Genomic DNA, 24,507 nt, shown 5'->3' on the forward strand with positions numbered 1-24,507 from the left:
TTCTTCCTGCTGCTCATCTCCAGCAGTGCCCTCTCTGTCCATCTTGGGAACTTCCATCCCGGCATCGCTGCCCTTCTGTCTGCTGCCCTTTGCCTCCCTCCCCCCCACCCCCCCCCCCCCCGTCTGCAACTCCTCTTCCTGTGGTTGTGCCATAGGGTACAACTTGTATAATGACAATGAGTAATGATTTACAGTCCCATGGTAATAAAAACCCTTTCCCGTTCCGAGACATCTGCAAGTTGAGGGGGTGGGTCCCGTCCATCGCTGAATCTCGGAAATCGCAAGCGACTCAGCATTTATTTTATTTAGAGAGGTGTAGCGCTGTTGTTGTTAAAGACATTCTACTCACCACGGAGAACTGTATCGACACGGCCGCTGCACTCGACGATAGCTGGCGCCAAACTGTGCTGCACGCCATCCTGCATGGCCTTCTGGGAGCCTCGGTACTGAAAAAGTAATTTTACTCTTAGTTTTTCTTCCGGTTACATTCCGCATTCCGATGATGGAGACGTACGTCGTCGGAACGGAATTGGAATAAAAACTTGTGATGTACACGTACGTACACGTACATCATCGGAACGGGAAAGGGTTTACTGCTGGACGTGTGTCATGCCTGTTGTTTGACCATAGTTCACCACGCTGCTCATTGTACCAATTTCAGCTTTATTTAGGAAATGCTGTTTTGGGTGCTCTGATATAATCGACAGTGCTAACAGAAAACAAACTGTTTCAATGGGAATAGAATCGCGGTCAAACGTTATGGCACCAGTACCTCGATACCGATTTTGATCACTGGCAAAAGACTTGAACATCGCTGATTGAATCACTTCGCCGCATTGCGATGGTTTTGTGTTGAAAGCCTGGAGAATACACACGAGCACCTCCACGGTGAAGATACTCACAGAGATCGAGTCGGGCCATGTGTTCGAGGAAAGAGGACGCACGGAACTCAAGGCAAGCGGTGCCAGTGGGTTGCAATTATCGCGAAACGCACACGTTCACATTAAATTGCCTCGGAAGTGAATTTTGTGTTCACCGCCGGCAGAGTTTGACTGCCATATTTAGCAGGGGTTCGCTTTATCGCTCGCATTAGGAATCGCCGGTGCATATTATAATTAATAAATGTTTAATCTTTTTTTTGTAAACTATACTGAAAATAAATTAATGGTGTCCAGTTTGGCCGGGGCGTTGCCCCCTTCCCCCATGCCCCCCCCCCCCCCTTCAAACTCCGCCCATGATATTTACATATATGAATGTAGATTGTAAATGCCCATAGACTGAAGCACACCGTCACACTTATTATGACGTAATTCTACTGCTATACAGTACTGTTGTTTAATAATAATACTATTATAGGATGGTCAATACTGACTCGAGTTAGTGTTCCTTAATTTCCAGGGACGCGGCACTGAAGTAACCTACTGGCTAATTGGAAAAGAAGACCTGACCAAAACACTTCCCGTCCCTCCAGAAATGTGAGCAAAGCCATCACAACCGGGGCCATCCCGTTACATGTGCACCCTGTCTGCTGCTGAGGTCAGAACGGCATTCCTTCGCCGAGGGCCCGGTGGCGTGGCCCTGCTGTAAGGGCGTGTGTGTGGCTTGCTGCAGATGCGCGTGGTTCGATTTGCAGCGGCCGCTCCTGGTTAATACTGTGGTGCGCATTAATCATGAAGTGTGCGACGTCCGGTTCACAGGGCACGTCAAAGATCGCAAGAGTAGGCCGCTGTGTGCCGGCGTCACACGGTGCACATTTTAAACACTACACTGTTAGTTAATCATTAAACTAAAAAATTCAACATTTTTTAAAATTTTACTAGGCAAGGCCCACTGAGTTATATAACCCTTTTTCAGAAGCGACCTGGCCACAAATGATAGTTCAACGAAGTTTATTACCACGTGGGCATTTAAAGCAGCCAAATACTCTAAAACAAATGCTTATGAATGTGGAGGGAAAAGCCGGAGGACCCGGAGACAAATCCACGTGACCACAGGGAGAACATGCAAACCCCAAATATACAGACATCGTCAGGGTCGGGATCGAACGTACGAACTCCTGCACACCAGGCGAGGTAGTTAACATCTCGCCACGGCGGCGCCCAATTAGGATGGTACGTAGCAATCATTGCTCCCTCCTCCCTTCCCACTGAAAAAACTTGACAACCATGCGAATTTTCTGGGGTAAACAAGCAGAATACAAACAAACAAAAAACTATTCTGGACAACCGTGAACAATGTGGAATGGGTCACGTAGATTCTGAAATATTTAATGAAAATTGATCATTGCTGGGTAATATCTTGTAAATATCCATACCCTCCTGTTCAGAAAATACAACGCTTGATTTTCTTTGTTTGCTTGCCCCCCGTGAGGTTTCCAATTGAATGCGGTAATCTGATTATCTTGGCAAACTTACATATCACAAAACAAGTGGGTAAAAAACATTTCAAAGTCTTACATCAGTTTTTGTTTTTATAGAAAAAAAAACATGAATTTACCCAATATACAAGAGGGCTTCAAGCTTGACCTGCACCTTTATTTTATGAATTTTGAAAGTGAAGCGAATGAATTATTACCCTATTTGCCAATGTAGTCTGCTCATGCACAATAGTCAGTCCTCATGGGTGTTGTGATGTCTTAATTCAGTTCAGTTCCATTTATTTGGTATCGCCCTGTGAGCCATTCGGCTCTTGAATCGGGTGCAACCGCAACAAACAAAAAACAAAAACATGAACAAGACACAAAGATCTTTGAACAAGACACACACACAGACACACACAGACACACACAGAGAGACACAGACACACAGAGACACACACAGACACACAGAGAAACACACAGAGACACACACAGAGACACACACACACAGACACAAACAGACACACACAGACATACACACAGAGACACACACACACTAAAACTCCACTACACCACATTGTTCATTTCTTTTAGAACGTATTTTTTTATATAGTTTGTTGTCCTTCCCCCACACCTCCGATTAACACGAGTTGGCTACGCACGGTGCGAAACAAGTCCATCATACATGCGTACGTTTCTCACAATCATTAAAAAAAAGAATTCACGCTCCTTTGCGGCAGCTGTGACGTCACTTCACAACGTCACGATGCGCCCCCTCCCCCACCGTTGCTGTGCTCTGCCACAGTGACATTGGCCATGGGATGAAGGGGGAGTTCGAGGAGATGATCAAGGACCTCAAACGGAGACGCCGCAGAAATCCACGCGCGCCGAATCGACGCCCCCGGACAGACGCCCTCGTCAAAGTGGAGCATCCCCTCGAGTACCTTCAGATACTCATCCCACCTCCAGACCACGAAGACACCTTGCTGTGAAATCATCCTTGGTCATCCACGCAGGTTCAATGGGATGGGGAAAGCGAGATTCACCCCGACACCAAAGATATTCACACGTCAATCGATTCGTAGGGTTTGTGCTGCACGGCTATCCCACCCACCCACCGATGCTTTTCAAGGGTCGCTTCGCAATTTTAAGAAACATCGGGGCCCCATGCCACATCACGCGAGGTGCAGCAGCGTCAACAGATTTGATTTTTTTGTGGGGCAGAATGGCAAGGGAGAGAGAGAGGATGCACCCCTCGGGGGTTGATGGGGGGGGAGGATGATGGACACCATGGGAGGTGGAGCAATGAGATCAGTTCATGTTGCAGCTGCGAGTTGGATGCTGGAAATCACAGCCTCGCATCCAGCAGCGGATGGGCAATGGCTAATATACAGGGACGCTTCAACAAAAATGTTAACACTTATATGGGGACTACTATCGTTAATGGGAAAGGAACGGATAAATACACTTTAAGCATGATAACAAATGTCATGTGAATAGCTTCAAGAAGTCAAAGAGTCTCCCACTTGTTCGCCATCGCTGTCAACACGTGGCCTGGAATCTTCTCCAGGTGCTCTCCAGGGCCCGGAGGCAGCAGCACATGTCACGTGGTGTTGTTGCAAATTCTCGGAAGTGTTAACATTGTTTTGAAGCACCCTGTATACCTTCATAAAGCATGCTACATTGAACTAAAACTATATTGCTGTACTAGACGTCTTGTAAAGCACGTTATTTTATTCATTTTTTCACGAGAAATGTTAACGTGGTTCAAAGCGTGTAGAGTAGCAAGCAGTGTTCGTCACGATTAAGACCATCACCGTTTTCTTTACAAGCTACAAAGTGGAGACGTATTGTGTATTAAATTTGAGCTTTCTTAAGAAATAAATGTCGGTTAATTATGCTTCTATTTTACTAGCACAATTCACGAATTGTGTTTTCCGCCCATCGTGTGACTGCGCAAACAGTACCGTGATGCACACGAGACAAGTCAGCTTTAAGATGTAACATTAAGCTATAGAACGTGAATGCAAAAGTTCTCCGTTGTGTCAAATTTCACGAAAAGAAAAGTGTAGAATGGGCACTTAACATGGCAAAGATGAAATAAAGTTTGAAGATTGAACCATCAGTAGAAAAGACACGTTAAGGTCAGCTTTGGATTGACCGCTTACAGACCCCTAAAGCACATTCACTACTTGCAGTCCCTAACTGTACAAGGCAACTTAAGAGATGTGAACATTAAAAACAATTGAAAAAGCATCATTTGCGCCGTGGTGGAAATGTTATCTCCCTCGCCTGGTACGCAGGAGGTCGTAAGTTCAACCCCCGAAGGGCCGTGTATTTGGAATTTTCATGTTCTCCCCGTGGACGCGTGGATTTTTCTCCGGGTCCTCTGGTTTCTCCCTCCACATTTTAGAAACATGTGTTCAGATTATTTGGTTGCTATACAGTTCCACATAAGCAACTTTTGCGCTACCATTTGTGGCCTAGATCGCGTTTGAAAAAAGAGAGCCAATAGACCACTGGGCATTAAACTGGTATATCTAAGTTTGGGTTTTGCCATGGCCCCCACACTCACAATTCAGATGTTCTCCTTGCCATGTATAAGGAGTCAAATAGACGTACTCATGGGAGCAGGCACAACTGCCAATGTTTGAGACTTCTGTAGTTACATTTCCTCTTAAGTATCACGTGCTGCATCCAGTTACTTGAACGTCAGAATTCTTCTTTAATAAACAGATGCTGCCAAATGAATTCATCTTTCACAATTTTATTGAATACATTTTAGCCAGGCAGTACACTTCTATTCCATCATGTGTACACCATAAAAAAACAAGAAAAATGCATAAATGAATCACAAAGGGTAATTATAAAAAAATTGGTTTGTTCAAACTAGATTAATAATTTCAATAATTTAAATATAGCAGTGAAAAAATGTCAGCGCACGTGTAAAGGTTCAGCATAATGCAATGTATCATCAATCAGGCAGCTCAACGTATGGGTTGTCATCAACAGGAGTTTGAAGCATTCAAAGAAAACATTAAACCGTCATCCAAAAAAATTGAGGATTTAAGTTTCATGTAACTGCAAATGGTCTGTGTTGATCTCCATTTAGTCCATCACACGGCAGGTATATCCATCTCTTAGACCGGATGTACAATTAAGAAAAGCCCAGAGTGCAACTGTCATCGCCATTCTCAAACCAAGTAACATATGGGAAGTATACCGATAATAAGGGTGTTGCTTTATTGTCACCGGTGTAGATCTGCACGTACGCCTACATCACGGTATAATTATAAACATGTAACTGCATGAATTGTATTAGATTACTTTGGAGGCATGTGCAACACGCACTGACACAACCTGTGCAAAGTATGGGGGTTGAGGGAAATGAGCGATTCCCCCCATTGTCTTGGGAGATAAGTCTATTGAGATTATGAGTGGCCTGGTAAGACAGGTTGCACGGATTAGAGGGCTGGGTGGAGCCCCAGCCACTGGGTGACTCACACGAGAGGAGGCCGTGTTATTAATACTGCTTTTCAGCCTGTTCTTATGTTTTAAATAAACTTTGATATCTAAAAAATGATAGAAGGCGACTCTGCTTGGCCACACTACAGTAGCGCCACTACCGAATTCTATCGTGCAGGCAGGCTACTCCTGAAGCCGCCCGCCAACCTCAAAACACGAGAATAAAACCTTGTTAGTAAATTATCCTGCCATACGAAAGAAGATTCCGCTGCGAAGCAAACATGCGGCAAAGGCAACCCCTTTTTTCAAGAGCAACCTCCCACTCATTTAATTAGAGGTTTGATTTTCATGACACTGGACTTAAACGAGTAGGGAGCCACCTTTCTGAACATACGCCATCGCACCATGGAGGCCCATCCAATGTGGCTGCCCTTGGGATGCCAGTCGCCATTCAGGTTGGCCGCACCGCAGTTGCTGTACCACCAGCCGGTTTGCCCGTTGTCCTCGCTGCAGCTGTCAACCGCGATGTCTCCAAAGATGCAAGGGTTGCAGGCATCGCCATCCCTGTCCATGGTGCTGAACTTCTGACCGTTCTGGTCCTCGCCCTCCCGGTCGCCCTTGAACGAGTCGCCTGAACGCAAAAAATGTTGACCGGGAGGATACCTCGATCAGGGAATGTGCCTCCCTCCACACACCTACGCTCAATGTGGTTTAAGGCCTCATCGGAATGTTGGCAATCGATGCATTTTATTTTATTTAAACGATTGCTCGCGATTTGGTCACCAGCAATATTTGCTACGTTTTCCATTCCAAAATCAGTTGTGAATTCAACACATTCATCTTGCTGTTCAGTTCCCCCTTAATGGCTGCCTTTCGTGGTTACTTCATTCAGATAGCTCCCGCTACAAGGTTATATTGCTCTGAAGACCCATTATTGTCAACTTCATCTAAATGATAAGGTATCACATTTGCAAAATAATTCACGACAATTTAAATTACAGGAGCAGTGCCTATTGAGACTGCTTGTCTTCAAAGTGAAATCTGGATGCTCTATAAATATATATAAACACCCAGGTCTGTCATTCTGTCACTCTGGCATTCTGTGACTCTGTGACTCTGTCATTGTGTGATTAACACGAGGGCTGAGGGGAGGGGAACCCCCCCCTCCCTCCATAAGACCCCTTAAGATAAGAGCCTCCCCCCCCCACCCCGTGACCGGAGGTTGACACCCCAGAGCCCCCAGGGGTGGGGGCTGAGGGGGATCCCCCCCCCCCCCCACCACTTCCTAAGACCCCTTAAGATAACACTGACTCTGTGACTGTCATTGTGTGATTAACGCAGCACGGATTGGTTGAAGTGCGTCACGTGACCGCGAGCAAGCAGCCAACCAGAGGCGCGCCCCTCATGTACGCCCCCCAGATGATGTTGTGCCGTAATAAGGGGCTGTGGCCAGCTGATCTGCCACCACGCTCACGGGCCGACAGGGGTGACGGCTGAGGAGGACCCCCCCCAACACCTAAGATCCCTTAAGATAACACCTCGCAAATAATATGAACAGTTTCAGTGATTAGTAAGTCATAGCTCTTAGAAGTGAATGTAAATATCACAACTAAAGTTTAAATACATTTTCATTCATTCACATTAAAGTAGGCGCCCCCGAACAACCACATACTATGTTGCAATTATATAAGAGATATTCTTAGCTCTTTCGGTAAAGTCACGTTGAAGGGAAACAATAAAATAATAAAATATATATAAAAGAATACAAATTCTCACGACGTTTCGACCATAACACAAACACCTGATGACGACCGTTTGTGTTATGGTCTAAACGTCGTGAGAATTGTTATTGTTTTATATATATTTTATTATTTTATTGTTTCCCTTCAACGTGACTTTACCGAAAGAGCTAAGCATATGAATTACTGCAGTCACGAAAGGTTTAAATCAAAATTTATATAAGAGATGTTAAACCCTTCAATATATCATTGACTAACAGAGTTGTACCTGCGGTGACTGCTATATCGGGGAGACGAAACGACATATTTCTGACCGAATCCGCGAGCATAAATCAGATTTGAAACACGGCAGAACGAATTCTTCGGCCGTGGCTGATCATTGCTTCAACATAGCGGGTTCTCATGACATTATATTCTCTGATACCAAAGTTCTCTGCAAACCTCCCAGTTATTACCAAAGATTTGTCTATGAAGCGATCCAGATATATACAAACATAGACACAACTTCAATTGAGAGGATGGTTTCAAATTGAGCAACCACTGGAAAGATGTTATAAATCAAGTCAAACGTTAGCTGCCTTTTAATTGTACAGCCATTTCCACTTCTCAGTGGCTGTATGTCAAACTTGAGCTACCTTACAATTGTACAGCCTTTTTCGTAAGTTTTCATTTTAGCTTCCAAAAAGGTTGGTCATTTTAGTTTCCAAAAGGTCGGTCTGTACTTGACGCCTTGCATCACCTCCCCCCGAACCCCCCCCCCCCCCCCCCCCGACAGCATAACAAAAGGGTTGTTTACCCGCTTGTGTGCAGTACACCACCCCTCCCCCCCGAACCCCCTGCAGTTTAACAAAAGGCGGCTTAATTCAGCCCTCCCACCCGCCCATGTTCCTTTCTGGCTCCTCCCCCCCGCCCTGACCTATATATGATCCAAGTCGTCTCGGAATTGTGCACTTGACACAGATATTCTGCTGGGACTGTTCCACCTGAAGACGGAAGATGGTGTTGCCTCCGAAACGTCGTGATTTAATTTTTCTTTTCTTTTATTTTACCTACGTGACTTTACCGAATAAAACCGAATAGTATGAATCCTTGCAGTCACGAAAGCTTCAAATCTAGAATTAACACAACGTTGTTCGTGTAAATGATTAACTTTTTAAATCCCTTCCTAATTTAAATGGAATATTGGCGTCATTAAAATGAATCCATTCAGTAATCTCAGAGCAGTGTGCCGAGTCCGAACAGAGAGATATTTTGTAGGACATCTGCCCAAGAGGCTATTCCCAAGTTAAAAATGTAATTCTCGGATCTGGAATTCTCTAAAAGAACAGCAAGTGCAAAACAAAAATGTGCTCTTTATAAACATGCTCATTGGTGACCCAGGTGAAACCAATCAACTTCCCTACAATTAAGAAACTACTTTAAACAATAAGATGGTCAAAATCGAAAAATTGGGATCTCAAGATCGCTAGTGCTCAAGTGACCAGATCCAAATACCCTAGATTCCTAAAAAAAGGCGTTTTTTTACCTCAATTTCAGAGGTCAACCTTTTGCATGTAAATAATATATGAAGCTAGCTAGTGAGTAGCGGCAAGAGGCATCAAGCTTCTTGCAGTAGGTCTGGATTTGTACGTGTCTGTAGAGATGAGATGTCTGTTGCCAACAGAGCAACCGTGAGGGCTGAACTGTGGGATTCGTTTTAAACGCTTTAACATTCCGAAACAGAGCAGGCAGTGTCGTTGTTTTTAAACTCACCACAGATAACTCTAAGATAACTTAGAGATAACTCTAACGACACGACCGCACTCTCTGATACCTGGCGTCAAACTGTGCCACACACCCCCTACATGGACTTGTGAGAGCCTTGTTACCGATTAAGTTATTTTCGTTTTTCTTCTGGTACTGTTCTGGTAACGCACACGTACGTCATCGGAACGAGAAAGGGTTAACTGCCGGATACAAGCCTCCCTATGCCATGTCTGTTATGAGCTTCCAATCGCCTGCTTACCAGCGTCGCCGGAATACGAGCCAACGTGCAGGGCGTAGCCGTCATCCTCGCCATCCACGCTGAACGTGGCGTAGTTGGCATTACGCTTTTCGCCCTCAAAGTCCTCCACCTCGATCCGCAGGGTGTAGCTGATGCCCTCCTGGTGGGTGAGCGCGTAAACCTTCTCCAGTCCAAGCCAGTGTTCACCTTCACAAAACCACCACATTCGCAAACGCGAGTCATTTCAAGTCTTTCACCGTGTGGCTTTAACGAGAGTACACTCCACTCCAAATGGCCTCCCATACCCTCCCAGCAGCAACATCTACACAGCCAATAGAATGCGCAGCCAGGAGGAGGTTTACTCTTGTCAGATTTGGGATGCTAAGAGCAGAGGCCAGGTGTATGCCAACAGTACAACATGATCCAGTAGCAGGAACCAAGTAATGGGGAGCTATTTTGGTAGTTAGGATGCTGATTCAATATTCGTCAGGTCAATTGAGGGGGTCACAGCCCAAACCTAAAATGGACTCAATTTTCTACTAAACATGTAAATGTCTTTGCAAAACAGACAAGTTCTCAAAGATGCATCTTGACGTAACAATACGAACACTTGTTTGTTTAAAACCAATCTTCCCATCAGACAACCTACAGCAGCACAAAAGGGGACAAACCTTTCAGAGAGCCAAAGCCATTCTTGTAATCGCTCCATTTTCTTCCAAAGGGGACGGAGCCATCAAAGCGGTGCTGAAACACTGTCCACGCACCGTCGGCTTCAAATGAGCAGTACACCTGGAACAAAAAAAAAGAGCAGGACACACCAAATGCAACTTTGCAAGTGTTTTGTTGTGCCGTGTTGCTCCGCTGTGTTTCCGGGTTGTCCCAAGTGTTGTTCGGCAGTGTACAACACGTGACTGACTGCACATGCGAGGAGCTTCTTCAGTCACCGAATTTTGTGGATTTTTTTTTTAACTGCAGGAGAACTCACGTTGAACTTCTTTCGCACCGCAGGTAGCCGACCGTGCTAAATCGGAGGTGTGTTATCCGTTACCCCACGACTCCGATTATCTGCAGCACAAACACTCCTATTTTACCGCGCAAGCCAATTCGTATTATCCGCGATAAGCTGCTTCCTATTATCTGAGATTTTCTTTGTCAATAAGTGTCAATATTGCAAATTCATCCCATTGCTCATCCGTGTTTTTGGTTGCAAAAAAAAAACTGTTTGTTCTTCAAATCTTAAAATAATGTTCATAATGCACAGTATTCAAAGGTTATTTTGCAATGAACATCAACTACAGAACTTTGATGGGTGGCCAAAGTGCACTAAACCGGTGTTTGGAGGTGGTTGCGAGGCATCGAAGAAGTCGCCATCTCCTGGTTTGGCCAGGGTATGGCAGTACAGCAAGTAGATTTATTTCCATCTAAACATGGAACATTTCCCACTCCCAACTCAACCGCGCCAACCACTCCCATGTGTAGGTTTTCTTTGGGTACTCTGACGTTCCTCCCACCTGTACAAATTCCAAATCTTTTAGGCAATTATTGGTGCAGATTCTAGCTAATTTCCTGCTTATCTGTCGTTTCTCAAGGTCTTTTGAGCATAAAATAAGCAAGTTAGAAAATGTACAATACCGTGCATTGTGATTATACTATTTTACCCGCCGTCAAACGCGCTTGAAGCACACCTAGTATCCGTGTAGGTTAAACAAATTCTAAATTGTGCAATTATTCTCTACATAGGTGGGGTCTCACGGGAAAATTCATGCTATAATCTGCAATTTTACTCCGGATATAGGGGGAGAGAAAAATCAAGGATAACCTCACGGAAAATAAGTCGTGCAACATGGGTGCCCCATATTTCCACCGACGAGAGGCGTTCTGCTGTACCAAGTTAATTTTAATTGGGAAATTCCGTTCCGACAGCTGTTCCCAACACATTGAGTAAAAATAAGACATGCCAAACACGCACTACAACATGAACCACAGAATGTATTATCACAGCCTGTGCATGCATTAAATGTACACAATTTAAACTCATCAATATTTAAATGCCCAAAACATTTGTTTAATTCACACAATGTCAAATCTTTAGAGCAAACACGCTACAACATGTTAGACAATATACACACCGTGAACCACATGGAATATCCAGAGGTTATTGGGTTGGATCACGTAAATATAAATGTGCCGTTAAACCCGCCACCACTCGACACAGCCAATTAGTAAGGTTTGTCACGTAACAGAACATGCCAATTAGATACTAGTACAGCACACCCGTGTGTTGGAGAGTTAACCCACAACGTTTACAATTTGAGTACGACGTTTTGCCGATAATTACAACTAGCATCATCAGGCCACAGCCAAAATTATGCATGGAATATATTGAAGAAGTCGGACTAAAACTGTTCAATTTGTTTTGTGCAGAAGCATGCAGTACTTTCAAGGTGGACAATACATCATGGGTACTGTACTTGATGTTAACCTTCGTTTGAAATTCTGAAAGATGTGCAATACACACCTCAAATGTAGACTGTGCACCTTGTGGCCGAATCCTATAAACTCCACTTTTGACAGAGGCGTTCATCTCCCTCACTTTGCTGCAGTCTTGTACGACTAAAATGTTACGGAACAATTGATAACATTGTTAACATGGTCAATCTGCAATAGTAATTTAGAGGAGAACATATGGGGTTCAAGTTTTAAATGGGGTACAAAAATGATCAAAAACGCACTGCGGCACGAATACAAGCACTTATACTCGTGTGGAGCAAGTCCATAGCATAATCACTGTCGGCACATTAAGATTGATTGCGGCACCAAATGAAAATCAAGTGACGGTACGACGATGTAGAGAAATCACTCGACAGAAGGATACAAAACACCAATCTGCCTTCTTACCAGTTGCGTCCTCGTGGCAAATGGAACCTTTCTCCTAGACAAGTGGATAATGTCGAGGCATCGTTAAAGGTACAAGATAATATAAATACGAGAAAACTGTTTACATCATGGACATTAACACAATGATATGCACCACATTTTAGCCCCTTTAATACAAACAGGCCAATATTTACTACGAATGTCCCCCATGCTGCAAGCGACACACGCCGTGGGAAGGAAGGCCTTCATTCGGAATTTTACTTGGGTTTTCAAAAAACATTTCCTGCAATTAAAATAATATACGCTTGAGCATCTATCCCTATACTCTTGGATTAAAAAAAATCTACGGATCCTTACATCGTAATACGACTACCTGAAAAAGACTTACCAGGGGTATATATTGTGGAGCACCCTGGCCAAACTTGTTCCGCATGTAGTCAGACACGGCAACCACGTACTTCTCCAGGTGATTATAAGAACACTCAAGTCCTGCCATGAAAACATCCCACAATTATCCTCATTAGGCACGGTATAATGTGCACATTTCAAATGGCAGTTCTTTCGTGACCCACTGCCTCCGTTTCTTCGGGATTTGCCAGTAAAAAGAAAATATTTAGATAGCGAAACATTCCCTCAAAGTCTAGGGCAGAACACCACTGTTAAATTTTAACCGCAAAACACATTTGCTATAAATCGCAAAATCGATGCTCACGCATTATCTGCAACTTACCTTGGAAGTGATTCTCATGCTGTTCGAGTCTCTTCTCAAGCCCAGTCGGACCACCGTCAATGCCGCGATGCTAGAGAGAAGAAGAATACCAACGTTGCCATTGAGGATATGTAGGGAGGGTATTTCCTTCCAACGGAGGCCATGTCAGCTCGACAATCCGAGCTTGTGTGACAAAATCATATACCATTACTTGCAATGCAAGCAAAGTGGAACTTGTATGGACATTATTTAGACAGTCTCAACGAATAAAGCGTTTATAGAGTACTTCCACATTTGGTATTACCTGTACATGCCCAGTCTTTGACAAGAAAAATGGCAGCTGCAAATAAATGCCACTTGTGAAAGTTTATTCACAAAAAATGCTCCACTAGGATCCCATTGTTTGTACCGTAAATATAGAATTGTGCAAGTCTTGTCTGTACTCGGGTTCCTCAGTCTAAATAAAAGATTATGTACTCCGCCATTGGATTGCGAAACTGGTTACCATTTTACGTGCGATTACCAGTAATGCTGAGATCTTAATACCCCTAATTATTACGAAATAAGGTGCCTACATCAATTTAGAAACCTTCACTTGTTGGAGCTGTACATCCCTGTACAACTTGTGAAAGGCAAGCAGGATTAATATTGTGTAGGAAGTAAAGACCAAGAACCCCAGTAGCGCATTTGTAGTGACATCAGAGATGTCACTGTATAGGGCCGGCCCGAGAGGTCCGTGGCGCGCGATGCACTGTCATCGCGTACACCCCGTAGGTGGGTGTAGTACCAGCCCTAGCGGGGCTTGGTGTGTGCTGGGTTTGCGCGGGCACCACGCATAGCGTGTCATGCGGGCTCCCACAGGGGGGAGTGGGAGAGTGTCAGCCCAGAGGCAGGGTTGCCCCGGGCCATGGCACTCTGGTTGACCTCGTAGACACGTGATCCGGAGTGTCCACAGAGAGGCTCCCAGGTGGGGAGGCTAGGGGGCGATCACGTGTCCGGGGAGAGCTCTCGAGAGGGATCGAGATAAAGCTGGAACGCTCGAGAAAGCACGCGGGGCTAAGGGGGATATAAGGATGGTCCCTGAGATGGACTGGGGTCACTGCATTCTACAAGCTGAAGCTCTACGTCCGACAAGCTGGAAGCTCTACAGGAATCAACACGTGGTCGGGACCCAAGCGAGGGTCAGCCCCTTCGTAGCTGTAACTCCTCCGTATAGGGTAGTTAGCTGGATGGCCACCAGCCTAGGCTGTATCTTGTGAAGGGGCAGTTACTCCTTTGTTACATGTTGATGTTACAAATAAATGTGTTGCCTCTAAAGAACAACGTCTGCGACTCAGTTGGACTCACGACACATTTAACAGACGTTGATGTAGTGCTTTTAGTGAACACCCTATGAAGGCCGGCACGGCACACGAGGGGGTGTCGGTGGCCAGCACCACGATCGGCCGCTTTTGTCTCCCTCATGGCTTTAAAGCTAAACAACGCACAAAGGGAACTCATTTGAGGCTGAGTCAACCTACAGCAGATCCAAGACCGGTTTAGATAATCATCACTGAAGTTTTGCCAGTATATTTATACAATCTAGAATATGCATGACACATATGTAGGATGGACAACGGGAAAATTTCTAGTATGTTGTTCAAACAAACGGAAGGAATCGGAAAAGAGAGGAAGCCCTAACAGGAAATGGCCTGATGACGACATAAGAGATTGGTGCCAGAGAAAAGTTAATGCCACTACCTGAGCATAATTGTCACAAGACAGAGGAGAGTGCAAACAGATTAACCTCATGGCGGTAACCCCGGAGTACCATGGTACCACGGCTCTTGCATAATGTCCGTGATGCAGTAATTTTTAGTCTGTTGATGGTCGGCGATGCGGCAATCGACTCATCTCGACGAGCTGTACACGATGCACCACTATGGTGCGTACGAGTATTCAGGGTTTCAGCGCGATCGTCCTCACTGTGTTTCGACATCGCGAAGTAGCACTGATTTCGGATTGATTGGTACCCCAGTCGCGGAGTTAAGCATACCCCTGGAAAAAAATAGTGTCCCAGAAATAAAATATTTAATTTCCTCTGCCATTTTGTATCATTTGGTACCCCGGGGAACCGCCATAAGGATAAAATGACGAAATGTGCGGCGGACACCGACGGGCTATTTGCCCGATGGATCGTGATGATTTTGATAGATATACACAGACAATAAACGTTTAACATTACAGGCCCATGAGTAGAGTAATTACGAGCATAAACAATATAATTTGGGTTGCAAACGACCTCCTTCGGTGCAGATGCTGTAATCCAAGGGTAGGTCAATTCTCATTTCCCTCTATGGTACGTTTATCAGGACCCATTTTAACCATAACCACCATGGTTGTGTATGTTGGCAAAATGTAAGCATACGTGTCAACCCATACGGTTTACCCCGTATTCTTGTACAGGGCAAATTGAGTTTCCAGGTCCATGCGGCGTACAGCCGTTTCAATACGGGCAAAAATTAAGTGTATGTTTGGGTTTCTCCCTTGTGATGGGACTTTGTAGGATGAACTTTGAGATTTATAAGGGGCACGGGGTGACCATTAAGGTCTGAATAGGTCTGTAATCAGGAACGGCACTGATAAGGGGTTGACAGGTTTGCTGAAGGCACTTTCAAAGGAGCACAAGCGCACAGCCGATATCGGCAGGCCTCACGAGTACAACAAGTGGATGGCTGTTATTAACGTCGATAGTTAAATATGCAGAGGATAACGGACGAGTTAACTGAGATCAATTAAGAGGTTAGTAGACCTCCACGACGCATCTGCTTATGCATCCAAAGCTCATGTGGACCATAGGATCCTGATGAATGGTACTGCACACATAAATCATTAGCCAATGGCACGAAACATTTAAAAGGTGTTTTAACTGAAGTGGTGTTAAACATTAACATACTCACAAACTCGACAAAAAAACGCTCAAGGAGATAAGGCTTTGAACTCGTAACCTTTACACATCATATCTAAAAAAGCATGCTTGCGTGCTGTAGTTTATACTGCTCAGGGGGAAAATAAGGGGTCAAACTTTACTCCAGTAGTTTGTGCAATTCTCCAATGTAACCGTAGGTTTTGTGGGCAGATGCTGTATGCGGTATTTGCTCAAATTAATCACACGAAAAAATACAATTCATGAGAAAAGGCATTTGGCGCCTTAACGTTAAAACGACGGATTACATTTGATTGCTAGAGAACAAGGTCTCGTTAAAGGTGGAGGAGAGGTGCACTAGACTACTCTTCTTGATTACACTTAAGGATAACATCGGCAACTGCACTAGCTGTTCGCCCGCTTAAATATAATGTAGTTTGAATGCAACTTTAGGATAAAGTTTGGATAAAGTTGCATTGCCTCCAAAGCGATCGACCCTTTGCAGGGTACAAACATCGGCAGCTCACACGACCACTGTGGCCTCATAGCGGCCTAACAATCAACAAAATTAACCTTTAACTTCATTGTATTGGTTACCCATAGACAAATGGGTCCCGTTGACAAAACGGTTTTCCTACACCTCCAAGAGAAAAACAACTTTTTTTTAACCCAACGTTCTTATAATTATCAACTAGCATGGTTGCCTACGTAAATGCCTAATCTTCAGATGGATTTACATTAGCGTCGATACAAGCTCGCAATAACACTGCCTTAAACAAGTAAAAAGTCGTCAAAATATATATCTCCCACCCCCATCCCCTCTCTTTTAAAAGCAGTGTTATTAAACGAATGCGGTTGAGTTGAGTTATTCGTTCAGCAGCAGCGTGCATGTATGAACTTCCTAGGCACCGTACGCAGGCCAACAGTGCCAATCTAAAAGCAGCTGGTTACCGAAGTACGAACGTATTGCGCCCCATGCAGTTGACAGTGGCGTCACTCACTAGGGTTGGTGTCAAGACCATACAGAATCATTAGTAACGTGTTTTATACTAATGTTACCCGTATATCACTGAATGTAGTGGCCATAGTAGTGACATGAACAAGTAGTACAATTAAAATTACACCTTTAAATTACAATGTTTCCTTTAATTACCACTTCATTCTCAAAAATAATAACTGATATAGGTTCACAAATACTAATTACCACAACATTGGAGCTAAAACACCAGAAAATTTGACAAAATCAGCGACGATAAAAACACGAGCAGCGACGAACACAACAGCGCGTGCTTGTAGCGCGTGCAGACGAAGCCACGTGACTCGAAGCGTCACTGGAGTTGGGTAACAATGACAGCTCTGACCGGAGCACCATTAGAAGGTTCAATAAGTAAATTAGCATAGAGTTTTAGCCTTGTAGGTATACTGATACAGTACATGTAAGCTGGGCTTACCAAAAATATTTTTGTTATGACTAACAACAGGGATATTTTTTATTTAACAAAAATAATACATTTCTGCTGAAACACTGCAAAAGTGTTTTTATAGACAGTCATCTTGGTGTCACCCCCTCTGATGGTGTCATCCGGTGCGGTCCGCACGCCCCCACATCCCCCTAGTGACGCCACTGGCAGTCGGTAAGGTAGCTTTGGTTGGTGCGAATGTAATCTCACGGCGTCTTCTGTGCGGTGGTGGTGATGATGGTGGTGTTGGTGGTGTCCTCCCTTGCCCTTCTCTCGACGAGCACACGCCAGCGGCACGAGCAGCAGAAGAAGGATGGTCAATGTTGCCGGACGAGCCATGGCCCCAGTAATAATTCGCTGCCTCTCACTACTGCACGGAGGTAACTCGCACTTGTTGCTGTTACGACTACTACGCTGATGCTGGTAGACTTGGGCTATTCATACCGACCAGCTTTTTATAGAGCCGAGTTAACAACTCCCCCCCCCCCATCACCACCTACCACCCAGAGTGAGAGGGCATTGGGTGGCAATTTGGGTGTGGCTTGTGGTGGAGCGAATAAAATGAATGAATAATTACATATAATCGCTCAAATTGTGCCACAAGCAGCAACTTCAGCACGATACTACCGTGTCTCCAAGAGTCACTTACATAAGACGGGAATTAAAAATAAAAACCGTAATGCCGTCAAAAAATATTATGGCTATCATTAAGATGGCAATATATTTTTTTTCACGATCGCAACAATGTATTCACATTGTTCATTTTGATTATACCTTTTGAGCAAAGTTCAGTCTCATGGATCTAATGTACTGTATATGATTGTGTAAAAAAAATGGGAACCATTCTTGAATGATAAAAAAAAATCTAAGACAGCCTTCATTTTATGCCAAACAATACATTTCCTATAATAGGGTTTTTCCCCTTTTTTTCTGGCAACAAAACTGAAACCTTTTTACAAGGATTCATATCTGCATTGACCACAAAACCTGCAGTCAAAATGCAAACCAAAAACATACTATGATAATATATGCATTGTCCTATTATTACATTTTGGTACTGGCAAAGGAGGTCTAATGAAATACATTTCCTTTTAAAAAACATCAATAGAGCCATGTCATTGTGTTTCCACTGATGTGTTCACTAGTTTGGTTTACTATATTCCATCTAGTCCTGTGGCATGCACAGCTGCATAATGACGTGCATCTGAGGCCCAAGCGATAACATTTGTATCTTCCATGGCTGCCGTAAAGCCACATTATCAGTTATTATGCAACATTTGTTTTCAAATTGCCCTTCGAATATCACTTTCCTTTGGCCACTCCCAGTTCGAGAGGTATTGAGTTACTGGCTGATGCACTGTTGACTGACTCCAAATGTCCTTCCGGGTAAGCAGCTCATTTCGAATGTTGCAGGAGGGCAGCCTGAATCAGAGTTATTGATTCCTTCTCTGATTCGAAGTGGTTCACGCATCTTACCGTCATTGTCTGAGCTTAGATTCTGGAAAAAATTTTTACTTAACTTTATTCCTCTGTCGTGGTCAAATATTGTAATCAAAATTTCGTCCACTTCCCGTTGTCCAATCAATTCCACATTTTGCACACGTACTCAGATCCGGTGACAATGCATGCCTGTATCAAAGTCGGTATCAATTAATTCGCTACTTTAAAGCAATTTACATTTTGTATGGACGCCTTATATCCATATATATAATAGACAAAGTTGTGAATGTGTCTGTTCAAAATGTTTAGCGTACTTCCCGACATGCAACAAACTGCAAATTTGCCATGTGGGTACTTTCCAGACTGTACACCATGCAAAAATTATAAAACGACACTTTTTTTTGGGGGGGGGGGGGGGGAGCTCAATAATGCATATTTTTTTTTGCACGGCAAGTGAGCTGTGACGTCAAATCTGTCACGTGACCCGCGCACATGGAAGCGTAACGCATCGCAGTGTAGTGGTTAGCGCGCTGCGTATGAGCCTGGCGACTCGAGTTCGATTCCCGCTCACGGCCACCACCGGTGACGATTATTTTAACCGGTCCTGGGCCTCCCCTAGGTCCACTCAGCGTCAAACGACTAACTGCTGTGCTGTGTGAACATCGCCACTGGGGAGACAAAGGCGGACGGGCGTGGTGGATCCAAGTCCCAGGCGAAGCCGGGTAGTACAGCTAGTTTATATATAAATTTGTGTAGGTCAAAAATGCCGCGGTCCCTAAACCGTGGAATCGGCTCGCACAAAACGCAGGCGCCACGTGTCTCAGGCAACATTGACATACTTCTCGACCGTGAGCTAAACGAAGTTGTTAACAATACCGTTGTTTTTTAAAAAGAGTTTATTATTGCTTCAGTTGTATTATGATCAATGTAAATCCATGACAAACGATGTAAATCACCGTTTTTCTCAAAGCTGGTGGATGCACTATCCCATCTGACACATTTTGTGACCAATGCATCTCCAAGTTACGCTGACATTTCAAGCACCCTGTTAGTTTATTATGAAGCACTCTGTCATAGTAAATTCTGAATCCACTGTCATTGAACATTTTTTACAAGCTGCCAAATTATTATTTTAGCAAATACAGCTATTCCTATATAAACAGGGGAATCTCGTGATCTTTGGAGTGTCCGTATTTCTGTTTCTACTTTGTACCCTGCATAGCAGTTCTAAAGAAAAAAAGCCTTGCCATAGCCATGTCTGCTTTAGATGCACCAAACCTGAACTGTGATGTCATATCTGCACCATGTTCAATCACGTTCACAAACTGAAGAGGTGCTGGTGGGATGGCTTTTTCAACATATCCTTCATGGAAAGTTCCATCAAATATATACTCGTGATCAAGCGTATGTATTCACATTATTTTATCAGCTTTTGCGAGGAGGATAGCTTTATTATGCTCAGAAGCTTGTGATAGAACCAACATTTTTTTTAAAGAAATGAATACATCCCTTCATTTTTTGTGCAATTATACATCTGGCATATGCAACATTAACTGGTCTTTTCGCCTGATTGAGTTGACATCTGGTGACCCTACCCCCAGATAGAACCAACATTTTTCTTAAAGAAATGAATACATCCCTTAATTTCTGGTGCAATTATACATCTGGCATATGCAACATTAACTGGTCTTTTCGCCTGATTGAGTTGACATCTGGTGACCCTACCCCCAGTTGTTTAAGTTGCAGCTTGTATAGTTTTGCTAGATCTGCACGTCTAAATATGGTGGGAATCATACATTCACTGCAGGATTTCAGCTCAATTACTTAAGTGACTAGTTCAGAAAATGCCAATGGATAAACTTCTCTGGAAGATAAGGCTCGGCCACCTTTGTCATGGTTAAAGGTGGGCTCTCTCTATTATACAATCCTGCCAAGCAAGCAGGATAGCACTTCAACCTCCTGTGCCACAACTTCACCACTGAGTTTTGCCAAGAGCCTTTATGTCCTTGCGCATTCATTTCGTCTGTCATTGAGTTTCATGGCCATTGATTTGTTTCAATGCAGATTTTGGTGCCTCTTTCTGAAACAAAATGCATATTTTTGCTGTGGCTCAGAACTGTTGTTTGAGCCCATTGTAACTTGGTGTTGTTGAACATCAGTCTACAGGTTTGATGATATTTTTGCTTTGTTTCTTATCAATGTGTCTTCTATACCATCACTTTCATTTAATATAGCTGGATCTAGTATGATGGGAAACATCATTGATAGCACAAAGCAGAGGAACGTTTTTTGTTGCAAAATTGCGATTGCCATTTTGTCCTGCACTTTGGAAACTTGGTGGTAACTTGAGCTCTTGTTTTTATCCTGTTGACAACAATTTTCTCCAGTCGGTCTTTCATTTAGATTGAACATTAACAGGTTGAGATTAAAAGGTCAAAGCTGAGAGGGTTTATAATGTTACCACCTTTTTCTGAAGCATTTTAATTAATGGGATACAGTTCATCATTAGACCTCCTTTGCCAGTACCAAAATATAATAGGGTTTTTTCCCATTTTTTCTGGCAACAAAACTGAAACCTTTTTACAAGGAATCATGTGTGCATTAACCACAATACTTGTGGTCAAAATGCAAACAAATCTGTGGAGGAAGCTGAAGGTTCGAGTTGCCAAACGTCAGCCTCGAAACCTTAATGACTTGGAGAAGATCTGCAAAGAGGAGTGGGACAAAATCCCTCCTGAGATGTGTGCAAACCTGGTGGCCAACTACAAGAAACGTCTGACCTCTGTGATTGCCAACAAGGGCTTTGCAACCAAGTACTAAGTCATGTTTTGCAGAGGGGTCAAATATTGATTTCCCTTATTAAAATGCAAATCAATTTATAACATTTTTGACATGCGTTTTTCTGGATTTTGTTGTTGTTATTCTGTCTCTCACTGTTCAAATAAACCTACCATTAAAATTATAGACTGATAATTTATTTGTCAGTGGGTAAACCATCTCAAAATTTGGATAAGAGGCTTAACTTGTATTTGGGTAAGAGGCCAAACGGACAGTCCAGTCAGACTCTCATACTCAGTTCAAATACTCAGTCTATGGACAACCTTGTTTGGCGTCCATAATTAAGACTGTGGGGATTAAGATACAAACTTTTGTGTCATTATTGGCAGATTTGGAGCGGACTGAAGAGCCCGCCTGCCTCTCCCTGACGCATCCCACCTGGCTGCAAGTGTGAAATTCCTAATAAGAGAAATCCAAGGTAAAGTGGCGGTCTGGCTATTCATGTGAGGTAGAATTATTTCAGAGAAAGGTGGTTCTCAAAACTAGGTTGTCAGGGGAATATTTGACCTTTGTTGTACCAATAACACTGTATACTGAAGATCAATATTTTAACAACTTAAGTTACATTTTGTTTTAAGTCAATGTAAATAATACATACTGAAGATCAATATTTTAACAACATAGGTTACATTTTTGTTTTAAGTCAATGTAAATAATACATTAAAGCTCTTTGTCAATACACTACTGGATGAAGGCTGCCCAGTGCGAAATTGGGCATGGTTCGTTTTTACACGCTTTTAACTTGCTCTGTCTGTTGTTGTCGTTGTATCCTCAAATCTTGTAACTACATTTTAACCCACTTCCCAATGTAGTATCGACTGCAAACTTGTTATACTTATGTCATACTGATGACAGATTAGATATGCAAATATAATTACATTAAAAACATGTTCATTGGTTATCTGCTTAAGATCACTCAAGTCAGAGTTAACGCATGCATTACAGAGTGATTCTTATACGAAGTTTAAGAGTAAAATAGTAAAAAGCAGTGTATTAAAATATACATTGTGCTCAGTGCATATAACCATGTTATGGAATAATTTTAATAATTAATATTTTTTAGTTACAGTACTGCATTGTTTAAAAAAATATTTAGCCCATTTGGTCATTCCATGTCAGATATGGGGGTTTGTTTGACCATACTTCATCATGAGAGATTCGTTCATGAGGCTATCCACATATACAAGCACAGAGACAATTTCAACCGAGAAGATGGATTCTATCTTAGCAATCATTGGAAAGATTTGATAAACCATTTCAGTTATTAATTGATTGTTCACGCTTACAGTGGCTTTCAGACAGCATACATTATAAAAAAATTCGTCTCCCCCCTCCTCTTTTCAGAATATAGATGGACTAGTCCTGGGTAAACTGCCAAATTGCTGCGTGTGGCGCTAACGTTTTTTTATAAATAAATAAATGCGCCGTTTAAAAATAAATTTATGCAAACCAACACACCTGAAGATGACCGTTTGAGTTATGGTCGAAACGTCGTGAGAATTTTTTTATTGTTTTATATATATTTTATTATTTTGTTGTTTCTCTTCAACGTGACTTTACCGAAAAAACTAAGAATAACAAAACAGGTGTTAAGATGTTAAAACACCAAACTGAAACCTTTTTACAATGAATCATGTCTGCATTAACCACAATGCTTGTGGTCAGAATGCAAACAAAAAACATACTATGATAATATATGCATTGTCTTTGAAACTGATTGGTCCAAACCAGAGACGGCTTTCTTTTGAATAAGTCGAGTCAGACTTGTACCAATTGAGACGAGACGCGGGCGGATCGGATCACCCGCCGGCGGATGTTCCTGCCATCGGCCAAGATGGACATTTTTATTTTCCCGCCAAGGAGTCATGTGGTCCCACCAAAAGCGGAAGCCGAGGGCATTCTGGGAATGCTGGGGGCCAATCACACCCCGCAGCGTCATCAGCGCGCGATGCTGTTAACTCATGCTACTCAGCCGACGCCGCATCATCGCAGTACCGACAGAGTACAGTAGACGCTATCGGCCAGGCGATCACCGATTTCCGGCTCGAGACTGTGCAGGCTGAGGAAGAAACGACGTCCGCCCTCCAACAGCGCCTGCCCATCTTTCGTGAATTCGCGTCTACAGGGGGCGACTGGGCGGCGTTTCAGCGTCGCTTCCTGAGCCACCAAGAAATGGGGGGCTGGATGGACGCACAGGCGCTTCGAGCGCTACCGGCCACCCTGGACGATGACGCTCTCGCCTCGCTCCTCACCATCCCCAGGCAACAAAGGGCGACTCTACAATCGACCCTCCGACGGATGTTCGACATCTATGGGCCTCCGTCCGTTCGTCCGCAGCCGGTTTTATGATAGGCGACGCCACCCTAAAGAGTCTCCACTAACGTCCCGGACCACTCTACTCGCGATGGCAAGAGCGGGTTACCCCCGCATGGACGATGAAGCCATCGATGCTATCGTCCTCCAGAAGATGCTGGGACTGGCGCACGAGCTGCGCACCGTCATTCAAGCGGTGGATGAGGAGAGTATGTGCTCGCTACGAGCCGCTCGGAGCATCCACGCGCATCTACTGCTCCACACGGATTCGTCCATCGCCGCCTCGGCTTCGACATCGAAGCCTGTCAGCAGGGACGATGAATTCTCCCCCGACCGGGCCTTCATGGCGACCAGGTCAACGGGCCGGCGATCGTCCGACCATGCTGGTCACCGTGACGACCAGCAGCGGGTACGGCCTCCT

General features: G+C 43.8%; 2 protein-coding genes across 3 annotated transcripts in view; one reads left to right on the forward strand and one right to left on the reverse strand.

Annotated features, from left to right (window-relative positions):
• LOC116949698 (guanylyl cyclase C-like) overlaps nucleotides 1–5,107 on the forward strand; it is a 75,413-nt gene extending 70,306 nt beyond the window's left edge. For both annotated transcript variants that reach the window (XM_032967299.2, XM_032967300.2), the window contains 3 exons: nucleotides 860–954; nucleotides 1,399–1,475; nucleotides 3,162–5,107. In XM_032967299.2, the coding sequence (XP_032823190.1) occupies nucleotides 860–954; nucleotides 1,399–1,475; nucleotides 3,162–3,348 (359 nt within the window). In that variant the 3' untranslated portion in view covers nucleotides 3,349–5,107. The remainder of the gene's footprint in view (nucleotides 1–859; nucleotides 955–1,398; nucleotides 1,476–3,161) is intronic.
• LOC116949699 (microfibril-associated glycoprotein 4-like) lies at nucleotides 5,108–17,985 on the reverse strand. The gene is made up of 8 exons (XM_032967301.1): nucleotides 17,706–17,985; nucleotides 13,152–13,221; nucleotides 12,810–12,910; nucleotides 12,443–12,476; nucleotides 12,063–12,157; nucleotides 10,216–10,333; nucleotides 9,566–9,751; nucleotides 5,108–6,452 (listed from the first exon to the last, which is right to left on the reverse strand). The coding sequence occupies exons 1-8, from the start codon at nucleotides 17,832–17,834 to the stop codon at nucleotides 6,145–6,147; spliced, it is 1,041 nt and encodes a 346-aa protein (XP_032823192.1). The 5' UTR covers nucleotides 17,835–17,985; the 3' UTR covers nucleotides 5,108–6,144.
• Between the last annotated feature and the right edge of the window lie 6,522 nt (nucleotides 17,986–24,507).

This window comes from Petromyzon marinus, chromosome 37, assembly GCF_048934315.1.
Source record: "Petromyzon marinus isolate PM22_M1 ecotype Great Lakes invasive population chromosome 37, UKy_Petmar_22M1.pri1.0, whole genome shotgun sequence".
NCBI lineage: Eukaryota > Metazoa > Chordata > Hyperoartia > Petromyzontiformes > Petromyzontidae > Petromyzon > Petromyzon marinus.

Excerpts from the sequence above, each read along its gene's own strand:
- LOC116949699 (XM_032967301.1), bottom strand. The coding sequence starts at position 17,834 with ATGGCTCGTCCGGCAACATTGACCATCCTTCTTCTGCTGCTCGTGCCG. Across the intron at positions 13,222-17,705 it reads ACCACCGCACAGAAGACGCC|CATCGCGGCATTGACGGTGG; the intron begins GTGAGATTACAT and ends TCTTCTCTCTAG. Across the intron at positions 12,911-13,151 it reads GCATGAGAATCACTTCCAAG|GACTTGAGTGTTCTTATAAT; the intron begins GTAAGTTGCAGA and ends TTTTCATGGCAG.